Here is a 24,923-nt window from a genome sequence, read left to right on the forward strand (position 1 = left end):
TTTCTCTACTGATGAATTTGCTATACACTGTGCCAAGCTGCAATAAGATCTATTTTGCAAGAGCAGTAACCCTAACGCGAAATTTTAGACTTCTGCCTATTTAAATTCCCCTGTAGTTCAAACTGGATACACTTTTTTAGCACTTTCCCCAAACACCACTTTAAAGAGTGAAAGGTGTTCTACGTATCTATTTTAGTTACATCTTCATTAACTTCCTAGGAAATACTGCAAAGACACAGCTTTTTTTTAGGAAGAGCTCATTCAGTTTGGAATCCTTCAAGTGCACGCTCAGTCCCGGGAAGCTCCACCGCGGAGATCCCGGGTCAGATGCGCAGTTCAAACAGCACCAAAGACCGATTCCCTGTCACGTGCTCAGTAGGTAATCCACAGGGGAGCCGTGCAGGGCCCAAAAGTGATTGGTCCTCCTGGGGAGGGGGAAAAAAGGAAAAAAAAAAGGCAAAAAGCATTAGCCATCAGGCTGTAAATAAGGCAGGACCAAAAGAAAAGGATGTCCTCCTCAGCCGAGTGAGGACTGCAGTGGGTGCCAGTCACGTCTTCATGGCTTGACAATGCTACCCCGTACACGAGGCATCGTGCCACAGAATGGCCTCCCAGCCACGCATGGACACCAGAGTGCCACAGACCTTGTCATCACCTGCAGGTAACAGGACAGGTGTGCACGAACCAGTGACTGACAGTGACACTGAACCCCAGAGACCACTCCCGGCTGCTCCCGCGGCCGCACAGCCGCACCGATGGACACACCTCGGCAGGGGCACAGTGCGCGCCATGTCGTGTCTTGGGGCAGGCTGGTGATCCCCCCGACTCACTTCCACGGGCTCACCCTAACTACGGTCGTGCTTGCTCAGTGCCACCGTGTATTCAAATGGCGCCTAACGAGGCAGAGCAGAGCAACGCACACGCTCATTATCATTACTGCTAATAGACTGGTAGCGAACAGCCAGGTCGGCCGCAGCTCTCGGCAACCAGCCCGGCCGGGAGGAACCGCCTATGGCGGAGCAGGCGCGGGTACAAGAAGGGCGAGCGGGAGCGCAGCCGCCCGGGCGGGGTCGGAGCGGTGCCGGTGTCATGGCGGAGGGACGGAGCGGTGCCGGTGTCATGGCGGAGGGGCGGAGCGGTGCCGGTTCCATGGCGGAGGGGCGGAGCGTCGGTCCCGGTTCCGTGGCGGGGAGGGTGCTGGAGCTGAAGGAGCGGCTGGGCTGCGCGCGAGAGCCTGCGGAGGTACCCGACCAGGAGAGCAAAACACAGTAGCTGGGCTGATAATCACTGTGTTCATAAGAGTTTCTGGGGGAAAAAGGTGCTTCTGCTTTGTTTTAACGGTGCACATCAGGAGGAGCGGGGTCTCTCACACCTTGCCTGGTTGTTGTTCTCGGTGCAAGAAGAACAAAGCTGTTCCTATCTCTGGAAGGAATGATACACCCGCTGTAGGGTAGCCAGGCTGCTCAATTGCGAGGACTGGATAAGGAACACTTAAAGCACGCAGACATCAGTGGGGAGCTGGGTCAGAGCAGCTGCTGAAGCTGTGCTGGACACTGGAGGAACAGAGAGGCAGAGGGGGACACTGGAGGAACAGAGAGGCGGACGGGGACATTGGAAGAACAGGGAGGCAGAGGGGGACACTGGAGGAACAGAGGGGGACACTGGAGGAACAGAGAGGCGGACGGGGACATTGGAAGAACAGGGAGGCAGAGGGGGGCACTGGAGGAGCAGGGAGGCAGAGGGGGACGCTGGAGGAACAGAGGGGGACGCTGGAGGAACAGAGAGGCGGACGGGGAGATCAGCACAGGGGGACGAAGGCACGGACCATTCTCTGAGCAACAGGCTGGACTTCGAAGGAAGTGGAAACAAAGCAGCATGTGCCAAATTGGCCTCAGTGTTTTATGAATACATCATATTCGACTAAAGAAGGTGTATTAAAAGACTAGGGTAGTTTTTATTTGGTTTTTTGAGGGTCACATTTGCTTTGAAAATAAAACACGTTTGCCTTGATGGGTTTCAAAGGCATCAAAACTTGATACAAGTTTGTGCAAGTATTTAGAGACAGAGGGCAGCAGTGGAAATTGCATTGTATTTGGTAGCTAATGAACTTGAAAAGCTTACCTATGAATCATACCTGGAGTGTGTTTTTAAAGTGTGTATTTATGCATATAGAGGAAATACTGATTTTCTTAGCCAATAAGGTTTATCTACTTGAATGGCAGTGCTGTAGATAATATCTGTCTAAAATGCAAATATCTGTGCTGGTGCTTCTTCAGAAGTTTTAATTTGCAGTTCAGTGAACCTACGATTTCTTCCTGTGCGACAGAAATTATCAGATATTATAGTATTTGAATTTTTTAGTACATTGGATTGGTGTTGATATGCTATTCTGAACACGAGATAGCAAAGCAAAAGAAAGAAGCAATTCTAGAGGTAATTAATTTTTAAGTAATCCCAAAACAAAAAGTTTCAGAACACATTCAACTCCAGTGAAAAATGAGAATAGTTCTGGCAGATTTGGTTTTGTTAAGAGAAGAGATGATCTGTTTTTATGCAGCGTGACTGCAAGTAGGTGCTGCATAAAATGTGACTAGTGGTGGTGCTGCAGCACTTCTGCTGTCCCTGGTAAAACTGTGTTTAGTGAAATGGAAATATTTACAATAACAAGGGCCTAAGGAGTGGTAGGAAAAGTGAGAAACTGATAGCAGTCATGAAATGCACTCCTAACAGAAGCTAAATCTAGTAATAGGAATGTGGTTAGCATCTTTAAAGGCAAAGAGGAAAGTTCTAGGTATGTGTGGAAAGAATAACAAATCAATATTAGGCAAGTGCTGGTGTTGTCAAATATTTCTGTTCCATACTAAGAATAATATTTGTCTTGGGACTTTCTAATAATTGTTGAATAGTCTTTGATATGATAGTAACCAGGGAAGATGCAGAACATCAATTGTTGATGTCAAAAGCTTCTTAATGTGTGAGGTTTGATAGCTACTCAGTGAGTTTTCAGAGAATTGACAAAGAATAGGTATTGAGTGATGCTCAAGGTTCTAATGAAGGTACGGGAAAAAAATACTCTGCTGTTGTTTATACAGGTCAGTGAAATGGTCTTCACTGATGTTGATCATAAAGGAATGTGTTGAGCAGCTGCATGATGTTGTGTTAAAAATCTTACTAATGTACAATTGAAGGGTTGTGCCATGATCCATGCCACTCAGTGAGCCATTATGTAGATACGTTCTGCCAAATTTATCTCAAATTGTATTCACCTGACAGTAATTGTCATAAACATGTGCAAGTTTCAAGACATTTGACTTGTTCTGTGCAATGCCGATTACAGTAGCAGTGTCATGGGCCTGATGTAATACATAAAACTGATTTCAGTTGCACTTACCAAAAATAAGTGCCAGACCTCATCAGGAAACAACGTTGATTTGTGGTTTTGGTTGTGGGTTTGTGGTGGGTTTTTTTGGGGGGGGTGAAATGGAGGTTGGTTATCCATCTGTTCCTGACATGATGCTACTCAACTCTTTCTTAATTTAGAAGACCGCAAGCATTATAGAGAAATGCTACATATACTGAAGTAATTTGTGTCAAATGAAGAGTCCTTTCTAGAAACCAAATTTGATCACGTGCTAGGCTACATTCATTTGAGCACTGCATGCTTTACCATGGCTCAGTGGAAAGTCACAGCTAGGAGCTATGAATATAGGTCATTCAGGATAGGAAACTGTATTTTGGAAAGCATTGACTCAGAAAATGATTTGGAGCTCTGATCTATTACCAGTTGAGCATGAAATTGCAGTACAATGCAATGGCTTATGGAGTAAATGCTATCTTTGGGTAGCTTAGCAAGGTTATGTTATTACTGCTATACAACATTAGAGGGACAGTTACAGGAATATTATGTACTGTTCTGAGGACTGTTTTTAAAAACAATACTGACCAAGCTGGAAAGATAATAAGACAGCCAGAGAATGACTGGCATAACTTAATAAAACTAAAGAACCAAGGTGAAGTGTGTGATTAATGTTTAAGTTTATTTCTATGTTGTATAAGTTTATTGAAAGAAGGCTCCTTTAATTATCAGGAAGAGATAACTAGATTTAATAGTTGAAAACCAAAGTAGGCAAATTTTTTTTAGGCAAATGGTTGTGTGCCTTTTCCAGAATTTGTGGACTTGGTGGAATTTCACAGGCTGTATTTTAAAAGAGAATGAGCTAAAGAATCATAGGGATGTCTTTGAAAGAGAATAGCAGCTACTGGGTGCAGAAGGAAGGACAGAAAATAGGAAAGAGTTACTGTAATGAAATGTTTAGTCAGTCCCCTGACTACAGATGGCCTGGGAACCTGTTAATGGGTCCCATCCTTCCTGAGGTTCCAGGCTCAGATAGAAAAAATGAGAAGACTGTATAACACATGTGTAAGGGATGATGGAGCAACACTGGTGCAGTGGGAAGAGACCAAACCCAGTGCACCTGGGATCTGTTGTTATTACTTTGCTTTCAGTTTTGACTCTGGAAAATTTTGTTTGCTCTCATGGTTCCTTACCCACCGCTCATTACCACTGCCCTCTGCTTTCCAAGTGCCAGCCTACTTTCCCTCCTCTTCTGCATCTTTGTTTGCTCTTGCTGCTATTGTCACTTCTGCTTTTGTCTCACACCAGTATGTCTGTGCCAGCTCTGTTTGTCCATAGGGCTCTGCTTTTGTTGTCTGTTTGCATAAAGGTTTGTGTCTTGGGTTTGCTTGGAATATCACTAATTGGAAAACCAGCAACTCTAAAGGTTTTTGATCATTCTTTCTGAATCAGTATTTAGAAATTATGTAGAATAGTTCAGGAATTGTATAAACAGGTAACTTCATAATTTTTCTATAAACTTCACAGTCTCAGTAGTTTTACCATGAGATGTAGCTGGTAGTGGTATGCGACGTAAAATAGTCTGAAAACCAGTGGAGGGTTACATATGTGTTGCATGTATGTGGAAGAACTTGGGGGAAGAAGTTACTGGATCCAGTTCAGTGAGACAAGAAGAGCCAGATGGGCCACAAATGCTATGGTGAAAGATGGTTAGAGAAAGGTGCCTCAACAGTCAGTCTCCTTTTTGTTTTTAAAGGCCTGCTTAGAACAGACTTCAGATAGATTACTTTCTTTTTGCCTTATTTTATGCAATAATTGTAATGGTACACTACATACGAATCATGATAGCATGGTTTCAGTGAAAAACTTCTGTGTCTGTGCTTCACAGTATACCTTTCTGTGGTCATCACCAAAGCCTGATAGATATCGGAGCTTATGCTTTAAGTCTTTGATAGAGAAATCGGAGCTCTTTAGCAAGTAGGATAAATAGAAAGTTTCTCTGCTGCTACGGATGCTTGCCACAAATTAAATTTGCTTATTTTCTGGTCATGTCTGAAAGTAAGTTTGATTCTAAATGCCAAGAGCTTGAAGATGTGATTCCTACTGGCAGGCTGGAAGCTGCCATTTACTTTGTCCAGTTACAGAGCAAGGCAAATGGAGCCTTGTACTAGTCCTATACATGCAGAGTGGCTGGTTTCCCTGCAACCTGAGCTGTTCCCTGCTCTCAAGTGATCAGTATAACTTCTAAAAAGCTTGTCAGAGTGTCTGGTAAATGCTCTTTGTTTTGGTTTGGGTTTTTTTGTTTTAATGAAACAGTGTTGTTTATCTTAATTTTCCAAATGTGATATACATTTCAAGTAACCAAAATGAACAACGTGGTCTTTAGTTTAGGAAACTTTGAAAGTTTTATCTTTTATTAAAATGTGTTGACTGCTTTTAGACATGCTTGTCATCTGGGTACTTTTGTAATATAGCCTGTTGGTTTAAAGTTGTATGAGTAGTAATTGCCTACTTCCTGAATCTTTTCTTCTGAAATAAACTTGGTTTTAAGAATTAGTCCAAAACCCATCAAGAGGAAATACTCAAAACTCCTATTCTCTTTGTGTCTTTGTATTCTTCCACACAGAGGTTTGTTTTTGGCCTATGGGATTTATTCCCAGTAGTTTGCAGTGATTGAGTATCTAGTCATGTTATATAGCACAATATAACCTGTCAGCAGTGGGTTACTTCCTTTTTCATTGCAAAATAAATTAAATCAATGGAGATATATATTATTTTCATTAAATAAAAAGTGAACTAACTTGACACTGATAATCACAAGCATTGGAAACTATGTTAACATTGTAAGGAATTATTATTTTTCTTGGGGAGTGTCTTACTCCTAAATGGGAGACAAGCAGAACTTCACATGGCTCTTGTGCTAGTTCTGAAATCTTAGTCAGGAAGCTTTTTCTTTTTTTTTTTTTTCCTTTTTTAGTAGGTATCCTGCTGTTTTGTAGTTAGCTGAACTTTTTGGGAGAGAAGTGATTTGTTACCTTTGGTCCTAGGTGCATGTCTTACTGTTACAGCTTTTCTCACGTTTTCTCAGGCTGTGGAGCATTTTTCCTGTGCTGCTCTAGTTTCAGAAGCACTGTTGCAGAGTGGATGATTTACAGAAGAACTGCATGCCAGGCATGTAGATAGAGCCCACTGTACACAGTGAAATTCAGTGTTGTGTGGGATTCCACTTCTAAGGCATTACAGGAACAATGAAACTTAGAGCAACAGTAGAGAAGTATATCCCTCGAGTGCAGTTCGTAAATTGTTTTTTCAAGTTGGCTACTCGTTTTTTTAGTACCTCTTCCACCTCCTGCAATTCCATTTCAGAAGCAAAATCTAATGTGATAAGTGACAGTTCATCAGTTATTTAAATTAGTATAACTGTTAATGTAGTTAAAAGGTTTCTGGGTAGTCTGCTTTGCTGCTGTTACTGCTTTAGAAGCGTCAGTGATCTGAAACACTTGACTAGTATTCCAGGCTTTGTGAAAGCCCCACTAAATGCTGCTACTTCAGTTGTACATTAATTCTGCTGTCTACATAACATAGCTTCATGCATGCAGTTTGAGGTGTTTCAGTGGGAACACTAAATTGGGGAATACCATTCCTAAACCACAACAGAAAGATAAGGTCAGCTGCAAGACCCCGGGGTGCTGTATACCCACTGCCAAAAAATTGGATTATGTTGCTGTAGAAATTTATACTCTGCTTATAAATTAGACTTTTTTATTAAAAAATCCTAATAGGAAGAAGAGCCTTTTGTATCTGAAAAACCTTTCCTGCTTTTATGGAAATGTTGAGTTTTGTAACTGGTGTACACTTTGTTAGTGCGAAAGAAAACAGCTGTTCTAGCTTGAGCTCATTTTGTTAATGTACAAATTGCTGTTATGTTTTCAATACCTTATTTTGTGTAATCTGGGGTCCCACCATCTCTATTGTCCTTTCTTGGCCTGGGCTGATGAAGGAGTAGCGCTGCTGACTGTGACACTTGCTGATTTTTTTAGGTAGTTTTGTCTAGTGCTGCTTTTCTATTGGTTTTTTGGCTAAAGAGGGTCACTGGTACATGAGGAGTGTGGCATATATATGTATCCCATACTACTCTATTATTGATCTTTATTGTAATCTCTATAATTGTAAATTCAAGCTATCTGCTGGATTTTCTGGTGTTACTGAAATTGGGGGGTTGGCAGAACTGTACTGGTTCACAGCACAGACTGCAAGAACAGCCCTGATACGCAGTAAAGGAGTGCTTACATTTTCCTGGAGATACTGGATGTTCCTTTTAAAACTATTGAGTCTTTTTGGATTAAACAAGTGAATGAGGATGAGAAGAACAGAGTAGAATTTCAAATATTTGTTTAAACCAATAAATCTAATGTTTCCTTCCAGATCATAACAATACTTAAGGTACTACAGGATTTGGATTTATCACTGGATATTCTAGTGGTAAGTGATCAATAATGATATATTAAACTCTTCCATAGTGAATTCCTATGTAAATGTCAGGAGTCTGCAATTGTAGAGGTGGTGAACATGTTAAATTTTTGAATTTTGACTCTATATCATGATTTGATTAGGTTAATTTCCTTGAAGCTGGGCATCCAACTTGACAAATGCAGTATTATGTCAATGATAGTACTGAACAGGGACTTGGGCATATAGAGGCCATTTTAGTAATCAGGGTTGGTTTCTTTTCACTGCAAAACTGCTTTCAGTTAATGCTAAAGACAAAGCAAATAAGGGTGAACCATTCTTTAGGTCAGTTGTCTAACTCTTCTGTCTTTTATTAGCAGCTCAAAGTTAGTTTCTTGCATTTAAAGAGCAGGCATCCCAAGTAAGGATTTTTGTGACCTTTATCCTCACCCAAGCCACATCCTATCAAATTTTATATTCGATATTATCGCACTGGTCTATGAAGCTTCTAGTTATTATAAGCAATGCATCTGTGTTTTGGGAAGAAGAAAAATATGGGGTTTGTGAGAGAATTTTTTGAAGAGTAGTAGAAAAATATGATTGTTAAGACATTTTGCTAACCTATTCAGGCAAAGAGACAAAGGTATTTGCCTTCCTAAACACAGGTAGACTTCTACTGGAATACAGCAATATTTATGTATTTTTATTGGAAAACAAAATAATCTTGTATTGCAATTAGTTATTTAAAATGGCAAAGGGTTTCTGCAGACAATTCATGTTCCCAGCAAACTTGCATGTTTTATAATGGGTCAGACTTTGATGGAAGCCTTAAAGTCAAAGAGAAGGAGGAGATGTCTTAACAGCTGAGGACTCCACATATTTTCAATGCATTCGAAGGACGTAAATAGCTTTATGAAATAGTCCCACCAGATTTATTCCATCTGTTTGCAGATTGTTCAGATTGTTCAATTATGTATAAGCTAAATACACTTGAAGTGAATTTACGGAAGCCCTTTGTAGGGGCTGAGCTGCTTTTGTAGGAGTAGCCTGTGTACAGCTCTTGCTCGGACCTCACGGGGGTATCACTTCACTAGTTAGCAAGAGCGTTAACAGGTTGCAGCAAACCTACTGAATTCCAGATTCTGTGCACATCTTACAAAGAAGAGTTTGTGAATCACAGATGCTTGCTGATAATACAAGATTAAAATCACCTGTGATTCTGTAAACGCTCCAAGACTGCAAGATAGCTTTGCTTAAACAACATAAAACACACTGGAGTGAGACTTGGAGGCACAAGATATTTTGAAAATAACTTTGCTCCTTTGACCTCTGTACCCTATACTACTGACTGAGATGCATTTTAGGTTACAGCATGTCCAGCATATACGCTCTCTCATATGCTAAAAGGTACTGCCTAAAGGAAACTTGAATGGATGCATTTTGTGGGCATAAGCATTTGTGATAAGTGACATTCCTGAAAGATGTGCGTTTAATGGAGGAAAATTACTTCTCTTAGTTTTATGGATTAAGGCCACATTTTGTTCCTCATATTTGGTTATAAATAACAACCTTCAGTTCTATTTGCAGTAAAAGAGTGTCTATTTCCTTAGCTGCCATAGGACTGCCCTCACTACTAGGCTAATACTGTTTGTAGCAGTTTTAGAGGAGGTTTTGTTTGGGATGAGAGTTGTGATTTATTCTGCCCATCTTTCTTGCATTATCTTCCACAGGAAACTGGCATAGGCAAAACAGTTAACAGTTTGAGGAAACATGCCACTGTTGGGAATATAGCTAAAACTCTGGTAAAACAATGGAAAATACTTGTTTCTACAGAAAAGAAAAGGTAGGTGTGAACATTTTTCCTAAAAATTAATTATACTGTAGTGTGACTTTAAAAATAGAGATTGGAAAGCTTAGGAAAGTGTTTGGAGGGGCAAATCAGCATTAGGACAAATGCATAAATTGAATGGAAGAAATTAGGATACTGCTATAAAATATGACGAAAAAGATCAAAGTGACCAGTATTGGTCAATTATCCAGTCAGCACTCTGACTTCAGCTGTTTTTTTTGACTGGCACAAGTTCTTAGGTCCCAGCTGGTACAAGCAGGACTAAACCAATGATGGGCACTGCTGTACACTTCTTTAGTAAATTGGGAAACTTGCTCTTTCTTCCCATAGGTAGTGGTTAAATGAGGAAGCTCTCCAGTGATTTTGTTATATACAGTTATATACTACCACAGTCGTATAGAGAGTTTTCTTTTAATGTTCTTGTAGACTGAGAGGGGCTTCTAGTACTGGAGGAGTCACACTGAAGAAATGCAGTTTCTTCTCTGAATGAAGCAGCCGCTACTGCCATGACCAGGCTCACTCTGCTTTAGATGCTTTGCAGTCCTCCGGCAGTTTGAGACAGTTGAGGAAGCCGAGGGATTAGTTTGACTAAATAATGCATATTAAATCTGAAGTTGTTCAAACAACAGGAAAGCAAAATACCAGAACCTGTGATGAACAAATCATAAAGGCTGACCTGTTGTAATCTCTACCACCTACAGAACATGTGGTAAATTCTATCTTGTAGTTACTTCAAGCACCACATCTGTGTTCTAAAGCATGCAGGGAAACTTGTATGAAAAGTGGTATCCAACATGTTTTAAGCAAATAATACTGCCAGGCATGTTTTCCGACTGATGGTTATGTCCCTACTCCCCACTTGTTTTGCTGTCAATTCTTGTTGCAATATTTAGCAGTGCTGGACCCAAGAGCGGCTTCTCTGGGGTTCTGTACTGATAATGGAAAAATAAGAGCACAGCAGAGCACAGTTCTGTGTTTTGATATATGGTGTGATTTAATGCTTTTAGTTTTACTAATGTAGGAACAAAGATTGTTTAAAAATTTAGCATCAGATATACAATGGGATGGGCGGTTTTTTTATTGTTGCAGTGGTCACAGAGGAAAAAAATATACTGAAAAAGAAAAATGTGAGACAAAATCTTCTGTTTCCAAGGAGATTAAGCCTTCAGAGAAGTCCAGAGCATCTGTACTGGCCTTTAGAAGTCCTAACAGCACTCCCATTTCTAAAAAGTTGAATAAGGAGCATATTTGTAGTGAAAAGACCCATCAAAGTACAGATTCTGGGTGTCCAAAACAATGTGATAATGAAGAATGTAGCAGCAGTGGTTCTAAGCATGCTTCCTGTGGTACCAATTCTCAGGCTAAAGACAGTGAGTTCAAAGAGAGCAACTCCACAGAGAGCAAGAAAGTTTCAGAAAAGCAGCATTCCTCTGCAGCTGCTAAAGGCTTATCACCTCTGGAGGAAAAGCCTAGTAAGGATACTTCAGAACAGAGAAGTCCTAAATGTGTGAAGAAACCAAAACAAAAACTTGTCATAAAAAGCGAAGCCAAATTATCTAGTGATGAGGAATTCGAGCCCCCTACTATGTCTTTTGAATCTTACCTTAATTATGATCAAGTTACTAACAGAAGAAAGAGAAAGGCTGGTTCTACAGGTGCACGGCCAAAGAAGTGCCATGAACAGAAGAACAGCTCATTACTACAAAAGACCTCAAAACTTTCTCATGCAGAAGAGGGAGTGGAAGACTTTAAAAAAAGCAAGTGTGACCAATCAGAAACTCCCAGTAAAAAGGTAAACTGCTACACGGTTGAGGTAATAGCAGATAAACTGCAGATAAATAAGTGCTTTACACTCTTAATTTCAGTGAAATTTATCTCTATTTATTTTAAGGAACAGATTGCGTGACTGATATATCAACTCCATTGCAATTACCAGTAATTACAATAATTGGGGGGAGGGGAAGACTGCTTATTGCATACTGGTGGTTTGCAATTGACTTAGTTGTATTTTTAGGATTATTTCAAATATTGCAATAGTGTTTGATTCATATCAGCTAATATGCTTTTGACCTGCAAAGTGCAAAGGTATTTACCTTTGGAAAGATGTCCCCTTCTTCCATTCTTGACCAGCCTGGTTTGTGGCTGCAGCAGCTGTTTGTGTACAGCACAGTCCTTTTGTCAGATTATGTGGTCCTTTAATAGTGAACTTTAAGGTTTGCAGTGGAGCTGAACCTTCCTTAAATGCATTGAGGTAAACCAAAGTATTGCATATAAAACTAGATTATACATGTTCTTAATCTGAGCTATCGTAGTCCCTTGAAGTGGAAGAAGCTTGAGTAGCTTCTCTGAGCCAAGGTATATCTAAAAATGTATATTAATTAGACATTTTAAATTAAGACCTTTTGCGTGCTGAAAATTAGAGGTATCTTCACTTTGATGTGAAAACTTCAGGCTTTATTTATTGTGGAAAATCTGCAATTTGAATGTGGTATCTTCTATTCCAAATGGAGAAATATTAATGTAAAGGCTTGTGTATGATACTGTTAAACTGTTTGAGGAAAAATCTTGTATATTCAAGCAGTTGTGAAAAGTTATTGAAGATACTGAAATGAAGTTCAGGCAATGCAAGTTTTGGGCTGTAAGTGCCTGACTTACAATTTGAGGACACTGAAGACCCAATTTTGACACTGCACATAGGACGTTTGTAGGGACCCATACTTAACAGAATGCTGCATCTTTAAATCCCTTTTTTAGGGGTTATCTGGGAAAATTTTAGGCATGATTTAGGAGAGTCGATAGGACCAGGTGTAAAGCTGTTTCTTGTCTTTTAGGATTGTACTTTTGTCATCTTGCAGTTTATCTCGTTCACTGCTTGCCTCTGTAGTGATTTATCTGAAAGCCTGTTAACTGACTACTGTTCTTTAATCTCTTTCTATGCGCTAATTGCAGATGTCACACTAAGTTCCTTTTGTGGTATAGTCTTGCTAAGTAGAGTATGAAAGGGTACACTGAAAAATAATCCTGTGAGTAAATTTTAGTGTAGAAAAGAAATAATTTTAGTTATCCTAGTTTGGGGTTTGCTTAAGGGTTGTTTGGCTTTGGGTTTTTGGTTTTTTTTTTTTTTTTTTTTTTTTTAGCTTATTTTAAGTTTCTGTAAACCCAAATTTATAATGTTGAAGTATTGTTTCTTTGACTGTGCACAGGCTAAGGTGGCATCCCTCCAGGAGCTTCTTAATACTCCACTACCTAAATTTCTGTCAGGCATCTCAAACTCATTTCCCCTGTGTGCTGCAGACTTTACAGGTAAGTAGTATACAAGATTGAAATGCTGCAGGTTTTTACAGCTCTCTGTAGAAATGTTTTATCTCCTTTTCTAATAAACTGTATTAGCTCATCTCTCCATAGCAGAGAAGGGCTTCCCATTCACTTTCTCACCTGTAAAATCATGTTGAAATTGAAGGGAGTTATAAGCCTTCCTTATGGGTGTCTGAGTAAAGAAATACTGTGGAAGGTTATCACAGATGTAGAGAAGGCGTAAATTGTGTAGTAGTTCTACAGCCCCCATTTATCTTTTTGCCCAGTCTAACGTATAGACAGGAATAGACTTAGTAGAAACTGTCTCAGGTAAAATAAATATATGAAGCACTTGGTCTAGTTTTGGCATAGGAACCACTAGCATCTTTATAGGTAGGTGACATAACTTGCCAGTGGTTTCTCTAGCAGTTTTCCTGAGGTTTCAGTGGTTTCATACCACTGGGATCTTGAAACGTCGCTGCTATTGTAGCCTCTGGCTTCTCTAGGATGACTTAGGAGAGCCAGTAAGGTGCTATAGATAGGTTATGCTGTTACTCAAGTATGAATACAGCTCATGTAGATTGGAGCTAAATAATACAAGACTGGTTTGAGTGGGTGCAGCTCGCTTGCAGTGTACATGCTGTCTTGGTGTTAGATGATGGTGAGTGGACTTCTGCGATGTGCTATGTGCAAGGGCCCCAAACTGTAATGCAATGACTTTGTACTTCAAGAAAAGGTAACGTGTCCTACCAGCTATGCTTATCTCAGAGCTGAATGTTTAAAGCATTGTAAAATCTGATGTTTTGCTTGCAGCTTCTGTAGCACCTGTTGTGGAAGCACCTCAGCAAGTCAGTGAGACGGTTCAATTCACAGGACGGAGACTGAACTCTAAAATGCAAGTTTACTCTGGCTCTAAAACAGTCTGTCTTTCAAAGATGCTTACACTGTATGAACAGTGCATCCGCGTGCTTCAGAATAATATTGATTGTGAGTACTGTAAGGGATTTGTAGCAGGCTGTGACTGAAAGTGTATCCGATTTTTTTTTTTCTTTTTTTTTTTCCCCTCCATGCCAACAACAGGCCTACTAAAATACATTGTCCTGCCCTGCAAACAGTGACTCAGAGCAGGTTGAAAGGCACTTAAAAAGGGATTGATGTCTGTGCTAAACTGTAGGGGTTTTCTTTTTGACAGCTTACAATTTTTCCAGTTCCAATTTTACTTAAAATGTAATGTCCTATAAATTTATAAGTCAAAAAGTCTGCTGTTCCCCTCCACCCAAAATGTTTGTTTACATAAATTAGAATGAGCGATCAAGACATTCTTTTATTTCATGCATAGGCAGAAGGGGGGAGTGGTACACATCAGTAAAGATAGTGAAATGACTATTCAAAGATGCATTATCCATCCTCAAGTATAACTGCTAGTCAGCCTGGAACTGCTGATTTCTAAATATTTTCATAGCCTGACTTCAAAAAGTGTTCTCTTAGTGCTTACTAAAATTAACTTGTATTTTTACTTTTAAACTGTTTGCTGAGTGGTGTTACCCACTGAGTAAGACACTGAAAGTACCTTACCTACTTTTTTGTAGTGCTACAAGAAGTAGGAGGTGTGCCCTTTGAAATTCTTGAACCTGTGCTAACACGTTGCACACCAGAGCAGTTGTTTCGAATAGAAGAATATAATCTGGTAAATTCTGCCTTGCTAAATTCAGGGAGCTACAGAGTTCCACAACTCCACGGGTTGCACTGTCTTTCTGTCTTGCATACTAATTTCTCTGAATTAAGCTATCATTATCAAGACTCCCTTTCTCAAGTGTCAGGATTTAAAACATTTGGGAGAATTATTCCTGATAACTAAGTGAAAGACTGTGTATAGAAAAGTATTTTTGTTTCCAAAAATAAGAAAGAAAAAAAGATGATCACAGTATTTGCCACTGAAATATCTGGGAAAGTTGCAATAGAACCAACTGTGTTTAAGTTACAAACTGTTAAGGTTGCAAAGCATACCAGTCAGGAAGTAGCTGGGGTGAGGCTTCATGTGTGTGGTAGATTTAGTATGTGTGCTGTTGGGACTTCAGCTCCCTGATGCATTTGGACATTGAGGCTCTGAGTGTGTAGCCCTTTGTACTGCAAGTTAACCTTTTCTCTGCATGCTTCAAGTGGAGGGCTGGACTGGCCTGAGCCTGTACTGTAAACAGAAGTCTAGACTGTAAGCATGGCTTACTGACTCCAGTGTAGGGCTCTGCTGTTTGAAGCTGTGGGATTTCTAGGCTGAAGTCAGTATCTCTGCATGGTATTGCCACACTTCACATTGTGGGTACCTGTGATGGCATGTGTGATGGGGTTTGTTCTGCACCTTTCTCCACCAAGGGTTTGGGCTGCATCTGCAGGCTCAGCTAGTAGGTACTCTTGAAAATGTTTTTAAATCTTTGATTTAAGATATCTTGTGTTCAAATTAGACGTTTATAAAGGACTCTGACCACTTGTGGAAGAAACACTGCCAGAGAGACTTTAAAAATGAGAGCCTCCTTGCATATGAGTCTTGGCGTGAAATGTACTTGAGGCTGTTTAATCAGAGAGAAGAAAAACTGAAGATGCTCACAAAAAATATTCTTTCAGCTCAGTCTGAGAAACCAAAAGGTAAAATCTGTGGTTAGCTCTTCCACTTACAAAACCCGGTCTCTTCTGTTGTTCTTGACAATATGTAGGGTTTAGTGATTTGTTTGCAGGGAAGATTAATGCTGAACTTCTAGAAGTCATCAAGAACAAACACTGTTCTTAATTTAAAAGTTGCTGAAAAACTAAATGCATGCATTAGTACGATACTTTGCTGTATGCTGCAAGTATTATGCATTAGACAAATCTTACCTTACTGGTTAGACTGAAGATCCTAAGCAACAATGCAAAGACGTTTGGATATAAAAGGCATAAAAAGTCACATATCTTCTGCTCCTTGCTTCTGTATTAGGCAGGCAAGTAAAAATGGCTTACATGACCGGTGCAGCAAAACCACCCAGGAACATTCGCCGACAGCAAGAAATCCATGGGACAGCAGGACCTGTCACCCGGTTTCATCCCGTACAGAAGTACGTGTTATGTACAATGCTTTTAATTTGAGTTTGGGTGTTTTTGTCACTTCAAAAGCTTGCTTGCAAAATAATTTAGAAGTTCTAAATAACTCTGTTTACTTTCCTTTTTTTAAGTGGCTAGTGGCTAGAAACTAACTTGTCTTTTAAATCGTGTGCCTCTCTGCTCTGTGTGCCTCTGTGCTGCGTGTGCATTGCCATTCCACATTCCTCCAAAGTGTTAGTTGTGAATTTACCCTCCTAGCTAGAGTGTGAGTGGACGCTGTTTTTTTTTTTGTCCAGATCACACTAAAGCCACTTGACATTCTGGGGAGATTCCTTTGTTGATATTTTGGGTTTATAGACCTTCCTAGTAGTTTCACATGTTCTCCTGCTTTGATAAAATAAATCTCAGTCAGCTGCCTGTAGTAATTCAGCTGACCAGAGTGAACATCAGGAACTTTTAATACTGGGGTTTGTTTGTTCAGTGTGTTTTCTTTCCTTTTTTTTTCCCCCCCGTCTGAATTTCAGAAACTTAGTTGAACAGCCTTGACTTACTGCTCAAGATGGTGGTGATATGGGGCAGGAATGACAGCCTGGATGTAGCAATTTCTTCAAGTCAGCTTTTTTACCAGATATCTTTTCATAAGTGCACTTTTAGCTGATGAGATCCAGAAGGTTCTTTCCATACTGTTGTTGTATTCAGCAGAAAGATAATCCCCCACCAAGGCGGTAGCTTAAGGCACTTTGAGTTAGGCTTTTGCTTTCAGTTGCTCTGTGGGAGGTTGATTCTGTGCTATGACAGACCAGCCTTCCAGTTTAGGTGATTCAAGTACAGTAGTGTATATGTCCTTTCTGCTCCAGTAATCACTGTGGCAGTAGCTGAATGACATACTCCAAGCCCTGCAAGACTTTTTTCCTCAGGCATGATGAATTAGGAAGAACTGGTGTTGTGTGAAAGAAGCCGTAAGAGGGTCATTGCTTTGCCTTCATGAGAAACAAGGGTTTGTTTAGGCACGATGAGTTAAACTTCACTGCTTTGAGCTGTCAGTTTTGTAAGCTGCAAAATTGGTACAGCTGAAATTTTCACGTAAGAAGCTGGTCTTGCAGGAGCTAAGAAGGTCCTGAGGCAGACATGCAGATCCCCAGCAGGCTGCTGTTCTCAGTTCAGTGCACAGTGAATTGTGAGCACTGGCAGCAGATGTCAGGGACTGGCTCTGAGGTGGACAAGGCTGTCCGGATCAGAGACATCATGCTGACACGTGGTTGCTGTGTTGGTTTAACTGTCTTTTGCAGGAGGTATAAGGATCTGCCTCAGGCCTTGTCCTGTTGATTGGATATTTAGGGTTAGTTATTGTGCCTTTTCCTAGTTAGTCATTCTTACACAAGCTTTGTTTTTTTTAAGTTTGCCCTCATTTTCTGTCAGAGAGCTAGCTAGCAGTTCAACTGTGTTCAAAGAGGAAAATAAACACAGAGTGCAAACTAGAGCACAGGGCATTATGAATCACAGTAGTATTGCTGACCGCTTTGATCTGTCACAAACTGATAGTTTAATTTTAAATAAAATCTTAATCTAAAATTTATGCAAGAATGAAAATGGACGAGATGACTACCTGTGATCCCTTTTAACCTGAATTATCTTATGATTTTGAAATAGAGAAAGTCTCTTAAATGTGTTTGATCAGGGTTTTGTTTTTTTCCCAAAATGAGCCAGAGGAAATAGTAGCTTGATATCAAATACTAGCTTTTTTCTTATTTCCTTTTTTTCTAAAAGAACAAGGATTCCAGAAAGCAGACACAGAAATAACACATCATCAAATCTGATTCCTGCTGGCAACACTGGAAGTTCTAGCTCAGGTGTCATGATTGAAGGTGGAAAGAAGCCTATCAAAAGTAAATGGAATTTCCTAAGATTATCAATTTAGTTGTTTTAACCTGCCTATTAACATATGCTTAATATTATGCTAATACCATTTTAAGTCACTCATAGCTGTAATCCTAACTGGTCTCTTTGTTTTGTTGCTATTGAAGAAATTGCACCGATCATGAAGAAAACTTTGAAAGCATTGAAGAGTAGATCTGGATGGCGATAAAATGAGGCTGCGTGTTTGAAGCTTACGTGATGTGACTATTTGTGTATCGTGCTACAGCAAATGAATATAACGTTCATGTAAATGATGTTCAATTTGCCTTAGATAAAATAGTTATGAAACATTGCAGAGGCAAGTGATTAGCAATAAAAATTGAAACATCTGAGTCCTTTCATAGTGCTGCTTTCTTTCTTGAGTTTAAATAAGGTCCGCACACACTAATGAAAAATCAGTTTATATGGGCTCTTATAGGTGGTGTACTTATCAGTTAAGATGGTGAAGGGTGTGGAGCACAAATTTTCTGAGGAACAGCTGAGGGAACTGGAGTCATTTAGTCCAGAGAAAAGGAGGCTGCGGGGGAGACCTTATTGTCCTCTACAACTGCTTGAAAGGAGGTTGTAGACAGGTAAGGGTTGGTCCCTTTTCCCAAGTTACAGTGAAATGGGGAATGGCCTCAAATTGCACCAGTGAAGGGTTAGATTAGATAAATAGGCAAAATTTCTTCATTCAAGAGCTTGTCAAGTACTGGAAGAGGCTGCCCAGAAAAGTGCTTGTGTTACCATCCCTGGAGTTGCTTAAAACATGTGTTTGTGGCACTTGGGGACCAGAGTGCTTGGTTAACAGTTGGACATTAATGATCTTCAAGGTCTTTCCCAGCTTAACAATTCTGTGATTCTACGATTCTACGATTCTATGTACACATTTGCATAAGTGTGGAGATGAAAGAAAACATGCTATACTCTGATCTGCTGCTCTCAGCCTGTCATGAAGAGGCTACAACCTCACAGCCTTTTGTGTTCAAATTGGAAAAGCTATTTGATCTTGAATAACTGTCCTTTCAAGAGTTAGGGACTGCTGCAACTTGGGATTAATCTATGAATGTGTTTACTTTTAGAAATGAGATACATCTTTGTAGTTTCCTCTAAACCAGTTCACTTGCATGAATTGTAAGCCTGACTTTGCCTTGAAGGCATGGCTTAGAGGAACTCTTTCTATGGAAAGACTGCACTCAGTAGTTGCAAGTAGGTCTTGTTTCTTCCTTTGTACTTCCATAGGATTTGGCATGTTAGAACTTCTCATGAAGCACAGAGTAAGCTTGTCATGAAACCACTTGCAGTTTCTTACAACACCTTATGTGTGAGTTTCCTCACCATCCTCTATATGTTGGGCATTACAAGTAGCTCAGAAAATAACAGCTGCTAAAAATTACTTTGACAGTCATGTAACATAATCACCTATACGTAACAGCTTGTGCAAATGCCCTACTTATAGAGGATTTGAAGTCAGCAGGTGTGCTACTGTGTTGTGTTTTTATCCATGCGTTATAGTTGTACTAAAAAGAATAAAAGTTGAAAACAGGTGTGTTAATCTGGAAATACTGTGGGGAGCTTTCTCTGTTTCTAGGATCAAAAGAAGCAGGAGAGGTAATGCAACATCTGTCATACCCATCTGGAGGGTTCATCCCAGAAACATACTTACAGGACTTAAATCTGTCTGAATGGCCAGTGAACCACTCCTTGTCCCCTAGACACCTCTGATCATCATAGAGTTGCTAATCAATTGATGGCAGAAGCTCAATTCAGCTGGAGGTTTGTATCAAGTTGATACAAACTGTTGTGATGTGAATCGTTCAAGGGCAGTTTTATTGGTAGTTTTGTTTTTGGAGGTTTTTTGTGCTTTGTTTTTTGTTTTGTTTTGGGTCTTTTTTTTTGCTAAAAAACTTTTTATTTTTGGCTGTAGTTGTTGATGGTATCCTTTTGTGTAAGAAAAGACAAAGTCTTCTTTTAGGCCCTGGCATTAGAGAACACAGCTGTAGCCATTTGGAACAGATGCAGATGACAGGAGTGTCCCCGTAGCGGCCTGAAGGATAAATAGTTGTTTTATCTAGTAGATTTACATTTGTTGATTGGAGATAACTCTTTTTCTGTCCTCAGCAGTGGTAGCAGAGTTATGTGGAGGGCAAATTTGACTTCAGTTTTGACTTGGCTTTCATTTCATCTTCTCTATTTGTTTCACTTCAAAGACTCTAGATACAGCTCTAGTAAGAGATATGTAGAAGGGTACTCATAGGATCAGCTTGATGTCCTGACAATTTCTATATTAGAAAATACTGTAGGCAAGCAAATCTCTTTATTGTAAAGTAGTTGGTGCTACACACACTTTAGGTTAGGGTTTTTCTTTTGCTTCAGGTGTGCTGTGGTCTGTTCCTATGGACTAATGCCCACTTGAAGCTGCAGTGTGTTAGGGTGCTTTGGGAATGTATCTCCCAGTTAATTTGTGAGCAGTCTTGTTTTTGGGAGTTGACACTGCTTGATGACACAATAGAGATCATATATGGAGGTAAACTCAAAACTTATTTTAAAAGCATAACCTTTTCATCTGAACTAGAACACTAATGTGCTTCTGCAGTTTTCCTGCCTTGCATCCCTATATACACTTATTCCAGTAAAGAGGAATTATTGCTAGATCTCTGCATTCTTGGCATCTGACATACCTAACAGTACATGGTATCAGTATATTGGCCTGAGGCAGATGACTTTCCTTCTGTTGGATATGCAGAAGATCCAGTTGGTTTTGTTACATACTCTGCAGTCTGGTTGCCATCCCATCAAAGAGACCTCTGATCCCTCTTGATTAGGGACTATTTTCAAAGAAAGGCTACATGTCATGAGTGCACGATGGCCTTCTCTTCCTTAAACACATTGCAGCTTGTAATCCAGCAGTATCTCTGGAGCCTTGCATTCCAGCAGCATAATGCTTTTCCCTCCAGGTGTGATAAGCAAGTTCCATATTAATTTCTGGCAAATTAGGTAAGTAATGGGAGAAAAATACGGTCACAAAAGGAAAGCCCTGCTGTTGTGGAAAAGACCACAAATGGATAATATTTCCTTTCTTCTTGAACTGTCCATTTCAAGCACAGAAACCACTTTCCACTTCCTGACAATATTTACTTCATAGCATTCATGAACATTTTTCATCCTGTTAGTGGTTGGACCCAAGAAAAAAGCTTGGCCTGACTGCTATACCACTTGAAAAAGGAAGATACATGATGCTGCCATCTAAATAGTCCCTGTGGCAAGAGGAAGAAAACAGTTTTGAGGTGAAGCATTTGATCTTATGAGACCCTGCTCAGAAGGCATGTGAGTTCCAGGAGCTAAGCTCTTCTTAGGGACCATGTAGGCATTGAAATGCTGGCTTAAGTCCTGGGCCAAAGCCAGAAAGGGGTGTAAGGTTTGGCATGATTATTCTGGAAGAATTCATAGACATCCGTGTACTGCCCTACGCAAACTGTTGTCAGTAGTTGCTGTTCCAGGGATCAGTATTTGAGCTGCTCTCAAAGCAAGGGACAGCTGGGATCCCTGTGAACAGGGAGGTTGTTGCAGCTCTGAGCATGATGCTGTTGGCTGTCTGGTACCTGGGAATTTCTGAGGATTTCTGGTAGTCACAGGAAAACCTCAGCAGAGGGAAGTCTCCTCACACAGGCCAGATCTCTGACTTGCCATCTGAAAGCTCAGGAAAATGCCTGTGCCGGGATTTAGTGTGGTGAAAAATGTTGATGGATTGATAAGTAAGAGGATAGTCCTAGATACACTGCTTTGGGGAAAAAACAAACCACCACTCAACAAAACCCCAAAACAACCAGTGAGAGTTGCCTTATTCTTTTATTTGCATTATTTCCTCTCTCTGCCCTTCCTGTAAAAACAGGAGATGCCTTTGATTGGGTAATTGAAGGCGCTGGTTAGACAGCCTGCTGTCTCCCCTTGCAGCCAGCCCTGCCACTGAATAGAGGTGGAATTTATCAAGATTGTTTTCCTGCAGTTGTAACTAGTTATTGCCATTGGAGGAATGTCTAGTTCTCTCCAGATTGACAATGTGTGCTTGTGGGAAGCTTAATTCTACCAGGCAAGGGAGGAAAGAGGAAGAGCTTGAAGGAGTAGCTTACTTTCCTGGTTCACCATCTATGGCAGAAATGGTCTTAGTTTACAGACCAAACATACTATGATTGTTTTTTTTTTTTTGCTTTGTCAGTAATTCCTATATGAATAATTCTTCCCTACAGCCAAAGCATTTCCCTTCTGGTCAAGATAATGCAGAATGTTGGGTTTTTGTTGTTTTTTCCCTTCAAATTGCGGGACTTTAAAATCCCTACTTTAAATGTCAAAATACAAAGTCATGAATGTCATCTTTGTAGCTTAAGCCCTAAATGGTGTGTTTGTTGTGGGAAGCTCTGGTGGAAGTCTTTGGCAGCGTATGTTTTGTGAACTCTGTTTACAAAGAGGTTGCCTCTTCTTATCCCTGGTGACAGGCCTAAAAGTGGCATTTGCTCAGGGAGAGGGCTGAACAGCTCTGGAAAATCTTCCTTAGCTGTCCTCCTACAGAACTGCAAAAGGGTATCCAAGCAGTAGACAAAGCTCTTTACCACACCTCCAGGCCCTATCCCTTAATTTTTATGGAATTGCTGAGGCTGCAAAAGAAGAGATGCTGCTTGCAGAAGTGGGAAAATAAGCTGCTCAGCCAGAACTGAAGAGGATTAAATGGCTCCTGGCCTCTGGAAGAAGGAAGGAGTCTACCCTGCAGGAGGGGGAAAAAGCTACTGAGACCAGACTGGGAAGCAATAGTCCCTCCTGTCAAGATGCTGACCTCTCTGAGGGGAAAAAGTTGAAGCACTTTTCCTTGTGCTACCTAGCTCCGTGTATTATGTAAGTTCCTTTCACCAGACATGGCACTTTTCCTGCTTACAGCTCTTCACAGTGCTCAGAGTTCTCAGCTTTTCTCTCCCACGGATGTGCTGTAGTCAGGTCTCTGCAAAACACATTTTCTCATGGTTACCTGTGTTGATGTGCTTTTCAATGCTTTCAGACCTTTCATTCTGAAAGTTAGATAATTAGTCTTTCTAAAATTTTAGATAAACACTAAAGTGGTGCATTAAGGTGTGACTTTTCAGAGCATTAGTATCACCCTGGAGCAGAGCTGACAGCTAAGTTCTCGGCTTAGGTATTTAGAAAAGCATAGAGAGAATGAAATGTTGTAGAGAAGTCCCAAAGGCTTATTCACAAAGCAGCTTCTCCAGGTTTCCAGAAAGCCTGAAACCTGAGTTTGCTTCTGCAGCTGAGGGATGAATATCAGTGGCTCTGAGCTAAGGTACCAATCCCTCTACAGGAAAGGAGATAATTACTCTCTGTGGCTTTGAAAAGGCAAAATCAATATTGTGGGCACCTCATTATAACAAAGAGATCTCTGCCCTGTGCCACATGATTTTGTTGTGACCTGGAAGTTGATCACCAGCTGATTAATCAGCTGGCATCGTTTCAAATTCCTTTCTTTGGTAAGGTGCAGAATCCATCACTTTCCCTCGTTGGACTTCACAGGGTTGGTGATTACCCAGCCCTCTAATTTGTCTATGTCTCTCTGCAGGGCCTCTCTGCCTTTGAGGGAGTGAACAGCTCTGTCCGATTTAGTATCACTGGCAAACTTAGTATACCTTCAAGTTCTGCATCCAAGTAATTTATGAAGATGTTGAAGACAATTGGGCTGAGGATGGAGCTCTGTGGAACTCCATTAGTGACCAGTTGCCCGTCTGATGTTACTCCATTCAGTGTAACTCTTCATGCCCAAACTGTGAACCAACTGTTTACCCATCACATGATGTGTGTATCCAGCTGTGGGCTGGACATTTTGTCCAGAAGGATACTGTGAGAGGCAGTATCAAAAGCTTTACTGAAATCCATAAAGATTGCTTCAACTGGCTTCCCTTGATCAGCTAGGTGGGTTACCTTGTTGTAAAAGAAAATCTGGTTTGATAAGCAGGACTTTCCCCCCCTGAAGCCATGGTGGCTGTGACCAATGGCTGTGTTGTCCTTCAACTGTTTTTCAATACCTCCCAGAATTATCTTCTCTGTAACTTTACCAGGCACTGAAGTGACACTGACAGTCCTGTAGTTTCCAAGGTCACCCTTCCTACTCTTTTTGAAAACTAGGACAATGTTAGCCAGCTTCTAGTCAACTGGGACCTCTTGAGGTTCCCAAGACTGTTCAAAAATCTTTGAGAGGCCTTGTAATGACATCAGTCGGCTTTTTGAGTATCCTTAGACGAATCCTAGCAGGCTCCAGAGACTTCCAGGGATTCAACTGGAGCAGCAGATTTCACACAAGTTCAGAGTTGCCTGGGATCATAAAAGTGTTTAAAAGATGTTGAAATATAACACTCTTAGCAAGGTACTGGTCCCTACTGTCCCTGGTCTCTATTGAATGCCTTTTCCAGAAATTTCCTGATCTAGAGAGCTGCAGTAAGCTGTGTCTGTGTTTCCTCTGCTGTTTGGCACAGCAACATGTTTTTCATTACTGAGAACTCCAATCTTTGGCTTGCCTAGCAAGAGAGGTTTAGGGAAGATTTTCCTCAAGAAAACCTTAGAGTTTGTTTTACTATGAAGTTATTTAATCATTCAGTGTTATAAAAACTTTCAGCACTCAGATGACAGTGTATCTTGTTTTTCTATAATCTGTATCAAGAGCTTTGCAGAAGAACTTATGCATAATGTATGAAGCATTTTTCTAAATGGTTTGAGTAAGACTGAACTATATTTTGCGTATAAGTTGATGTAAAACATTGAAAGCACAGTATAGTTTTCTCAAAATTATGGCACTTACGGCACATAAGAAGGATTTTTCTTGACAATTTAGGGAAAAACCAAGGATGTGACAGGCTATGTTTTTGGTGCTGTTCTGATCAGCACAGTGGTTTACATTCTTCTTAGTTCTCAGTGGTTAAAAGCCACTGAGATCTTGAGCTGGCTGGGGACAAGACAACCACTCTTCCTACC

The 24,923-nt window shown here is 40.5% G+C and overlaps 1 protein-coding gene across 1 annotated transcript; it reads left to right on the forward strand.

Annotated features, from left to right (window-relative positions):
* Positions 1-649: 649 nt before the first annotated feature.
* LOC127466687 (elongin-A-like) lies at positions 650-18,481 on the forward strand. The gene is made up of 11 exons (XM_051777848.1): positions 650-1,242; positions 7,781-7,837; positions 9,535-9,647; positions 10,743-11,445; positions 12,857-12,956; positions 13,761-13,934; positions 14,537-14,634; positions 15,407-15,587; positions 15,916-16,033; positions 17,787-17,905; positions 18,044-18,481. Exons 1-11 carry the CDS (start codon positions 1,012-1,014, stop codon positions 18,103-18,105), a joined length of 1,956 nt encoding a protein of 651 aa, XP_051633808.1. The 5' UTR covers positions 650-1,011; the 3' UTR covers positions 18,106-18,481.
* The last annotated feature ends 6,442 nt before the right edge of the window (positions 18,482-24,923 follow it).

This window comes from Manacus candei, unplaced genomic scaffold (assembly GCF_025592945.1).
Source record: "Manacus candei isolate 608988 ecotype Guabito, Panama unplaced genomic scaffold, ASM2559294v1 h1tg000011l, whole genome shotgun sequence".
Classification (NCBI taxonomy): domain Eukaryota; kingdom Metazoa; phylum Chordata; class Aves; order Passeriformes; family Pipridae; genus Manacus; species Manacus candei.

Bases quoted from the DNA above. Each gene is read 5' to 3' on its own strand.
- LOC127466687 (XM_051777848.1), top strand. From the start codon at position 1,012: ATGGCGGAGCAGGCGCGGGTACAAGAAGGGCGAGCGGGAGCGCAGCCG. The intron at 15,588-15,915 runs GTAAAATCTGTG...CTTCTGTATTAG, and splicing joins TCAGTCTGAGAAACCAAAAG to GCAGGCAAGTAAAAATGGCT. The intron at 16,034-17,786 runs GTACGTGTTATG...TTTTTCTAAAAG, and splicing joins CGGTTTCATCCCGTACAGAA to AACAAGGATTCCAGAAAGCA.